Source organism: Urtica dioica, chromosome 4, assembly GCF_054948205.1.
Source record: "Urtica dioica subsp. dioica isolate 48M chromosome 4, U.dioica_male_clone48M_v1_H2, whole genome shotgun sequence".
In the NCBI taxonomy this organism is placed as follows: Eukaryota; Viridiplantae; Streptophyta; class Magnoliopsida; order Rosales; family Urticaceae; genus Urtica; species Urtica dioica.
This window is the reverse complement of record NC_142759.1, coordinates 14,690,212-14,693,742: the sequence shown is the minus strand read 5'-3', so window position 1 is coordinate 14,693,742 and position 3,531 is coordinate 14,690,212. Positions and strand designations below refer to the sequence as shown.

Below are 3,531 nucleotides of genomic sequence, written 5' to 3'. Positions count from 1 at the left end.
GTCAGACTGAATATGGAACCAAAGAACTTATTGTTCTTTTTTTTTATTTTTATGTAAAAGAACTTAATGTTCTTCAAATTTTTTCTGTTTGTTAAACTTTATTTTTAATATAATATAAATTCAACCCTCAATAAATAACCACTCAAACAGATATGAAACCCAACGAAGCCACAACTAAACACACGGGTTGAATTTCCCTTTTCCTTTTCTTTTTACTTTTAGGTTGAACACTCTGATTATTCGCATATTCATTTTAGTCAAACCAAGGCATAATAGAATCCAGTGTTTTATCTCATCTAAATCCCATCTCCTATAAATACGCCAACGCGTTGTCGTTTCAGATCCTTACACGTACGCTCTTAGCAACTAACAACGAACAAAGAGCGATTAAATCTCGAAGCTGCATATAACAGCCTCAAGTGTCTCGTTCCAAATCTCTGCTCTCCGATCATCATCTCTCACCAGCGATGGAGATGAACGGTGGTGATTGCAACGCCAAGATCGTGGTCGGCGAAGCTGGCTATGTGCTCGAGGACGTCCCTCACTTGTCCGATTACATTCCCGATCTTCCAGTGAGTCTCTCAAAGCCACTTCGCTGACGTCAGCTTGTAAATTAGTCAAATACTGAGTAATTAAGGGAAAAACTGACGTTTTTTTTTGTTCTTGTGGTGACAGACTTATCCAAATCCATTGCAGGACAATCCGGCGTATTCTGTTGTAAAGTACGGCGTCAGTTTTTATTTTTGTTTTTTTATTTAATTTTTAATTTTTTAATAATTGAGACCAAAGTTCAATTTCGTTGCAGGCAGTATTTCGTCCATGACGACGACACTGTAACACAAAAGGTCGGTTTGGTTCGGTACTTTCCTTTTTTTTTTTTTTTTTTTTAATTTAAAGAATAAAATCTTTCCCTTTTAAGAGTAATTAATAAATTTTGATTCTTTTGTACGTATTTTTGGGTAATATTCTAATTGTTGAAAGTGATTTCCTGACTTTTGTCTTGTGAAGATTATTGTTCACAAGAACACTCCCAGAGGCGTACATTTTAGGCGCGCTGGTCCGCGCCAAAAGGTATATTTTCATCATATTAATTTTGAGGCAGGTTTTGATGAATTAAGACGAAATTAATTGACTTATTGATTGGTTTTCAGGTGTATTTTGATTCTGACGAAGTTCATGCGTGCATTGTGACGTGTGGGGGTTTATGTCCCGGCCTCAACACAGTCATAAGAGAGATTGTTTGTGGGTTGTATTACATGTATGGCGTCAAGAGAGTTCTGGGTATCGATGTGAGTGTGAACTCATTTTCTGTTTGCATTTATTTACTATATTTGAATGTGAATTTACTCACGTTGAGCCTTGTTACAGGGTGGTTATAGGGGTTTCTATGCTCGGAACACGGTGAATCTGACCCCGAAGCTCGTGAACGACATTCACAAGCGCGGAGGAACGATACTCGGCACGTCCAGAGGTGGTCACGATAAGCCCAAGATTGTCGACAGCATTCAAGATCGTGGAATCAATCAGGTTTGTTATTAATATTTTTCAATCTTCATTTTTTTTGCCATTGAGTGGACATTAAAAAAAAAAATTGTAACTTTTATTTGGTTTGGGCATATCACAGGTTTACATTATTGGAGGAGATGGAACTCAGAGAGGTGCTTCTGTGATATTCGAGGTAATATATTTTACTTGAAAAAAGGAAAACAAAATGTTCGTTTATTTGATACAAGAAATTGAGAATTAGATTTCTTGTTCATATACCCAGGAGATCAGAAGGCGAGGCCTCAAAGTTGCGGTCGTGGGGATTCCGAAAACGATTGATAATGACATCCCGGTACACTTCTCGGCTTTCCCAGTCTCACTTGCTTTTCACGGCTTGTTTATTTAATAAATGCTCAAAGAACTTTTCATGTTATTATTACAGGTTATTGACAAGTCTTTCGGATTCGACACGGCCGTTGAGGAGGCTCAGCGGGCAATCAACGCAGCACATGTTGAAAGTGAAAGCTTCGAAAACTGTATCGGCGTTGTGAAGTTGATGGGTCGCTATAGTGGTAAGGTTCTTTCTTTCTTAGCTAGATTTTGTAGTTCCATAATCAAAAGCCTGATTTTTGTGTTCTATGATGCTAGGGTTTATTGCTATGTACGCTACTCTTGCTAGCCGAGACGTGGACTGTTGCTTAATACCGGAATCGCCCTTCTATCTCGAAGGCCCAGGAGGACTTTTCGAGTACATAGAGAAGAGACTCAAGGAAAACGGGCACATGGTGATCGTTGTTGCAGAAGGAGCTGGGCAAGAGCTGCTTGAAGAGAGCATAAATTCCATGGCCAAAGAAGATGCTTCAGGGAACAAGCTTCTCAAAGATGTCGGCCTATGGATTTCCGAGAAAATCAAGGTTCATATTATTTTTCTAGACTTTGTATGTTGCCGTGTTTGTTTTGTCTTACTCACGGTAACTTTGCTATTTTTGCAGGATCATTTTGCGAAGAAACGTAAAATGAATATAAACCTCAAATACATTGGTTAGTAATATCCACCCAATGTTGATCTTAATTAGAATAACTTTTTTTTTTTTTCCTTTTTTTATGGGTGTTTACACGTGTTCATGTCACAGATCCTACTTATATGATCCGAGCTATTCCGAGTAACGCGTCCGATAATGTGTACTGCACGCTTCTTGCTCAAAGCGCGGTTCATGGAGCAATGGCGGGCTACACCGGTATCACAGTAGGCCTTGTCAATGGAAGACATTCTTACATACCATTTTATGTGAGTTTTTTTTTTACACCCGAAAAATGATTGCGTATGCACTCCAAAAACATTTCAATATGCTAAACCAGATTGTTTACTAGAGGCCTCAATCTTATTGGGATTTGTGTTAAATTTGTTTGCCACATTGGCAGAGAATCACGGAGAAGATGAACAAGGTTGTTATAACTGATAGAATGTGGGCTAGGCTTCTATCGTCGACTCACCAGCCGAGTTTTCTGAGTGTCAAAGACATCATCGAGGATAAACAAGAAGAAGAGCTGCAGTGCCAAGTAGCCGTGGAAGAAATTTGCGCCGATGACAATTTGGTGAATAAGGAAATTAGTTTTATGTGACTATTTTGTTTTTTTTTTCATATGTTTATCGCTATATTATATAAGTAACTAAGATGTGCATAAATTATTTAGAGCTTGTGTTTATACCAAGTGTTTTTACAAAGCTCTAAAATAAAGTTTGTGTTCTAACTAATGCATTATGATTTTTGTAACATAATGAAGAACATAATCAAGTATTTTCTTTCCTGTTATTTTCCATGTCTTTAAATTTTGAGATATCTTTAGTAAATAACATAAAAATATAAGAAATGTGGAATAATTTGAAAGAAAATGATTTTTTTAATATTTAATTGTGATTTGGTAACATGTAAGAGAAGATGAGAGTGTTATATAAGAGTACACATAGATATATATTGATATGGATTTCTCTGTATTTTACACAAATGGCAATTATTTGCGGAGGACAAAATTTATTATAGAATT

At 36.9% G+C, this 3,531-nt stretch overlaps 1 protein-coding gene across 1 annotated transcript; it reads left to right on the top strand.

The window, feature by feature from the left end:
- The first annotated feature begins 257 nt into the window (after positions 1 to 257).
- Positions 258 to 3,294, top strand: LOC149400733 (ATP-dependent 6-phosphofructokinase 3-like). Its single transcript, XM_089611616.1, has 13 exons — positions 258 to 572; positions 676 to 722; positions 806 to 845; positions 1,009 to 1,071; positions 1,152 to 1,289; positions 1,369 to 1,527; positions 1,625 to 1,678; positions 1,769 to 1,837; positions 1,928 to 2,057; positions 2,134 to 2,399; positions 2,478 to 2,526; positions 2,619 to 2,773; positions 2,908 to 3,294. Exons 1-13 carry the CDS (start codon positions 468 to 470, stop codon positions 3,106 to 3,108), a joined length of 1,476 nt encoding a protein of 491 aa, XP_089467742.1. The 5' UTR covers positions 258 to 467; the 3' UTR covers positions 3,109 to 3,294.
- The last annotated feature ends 237 nt before the right edge of the window (positions 3,295 to 3,531 follow it).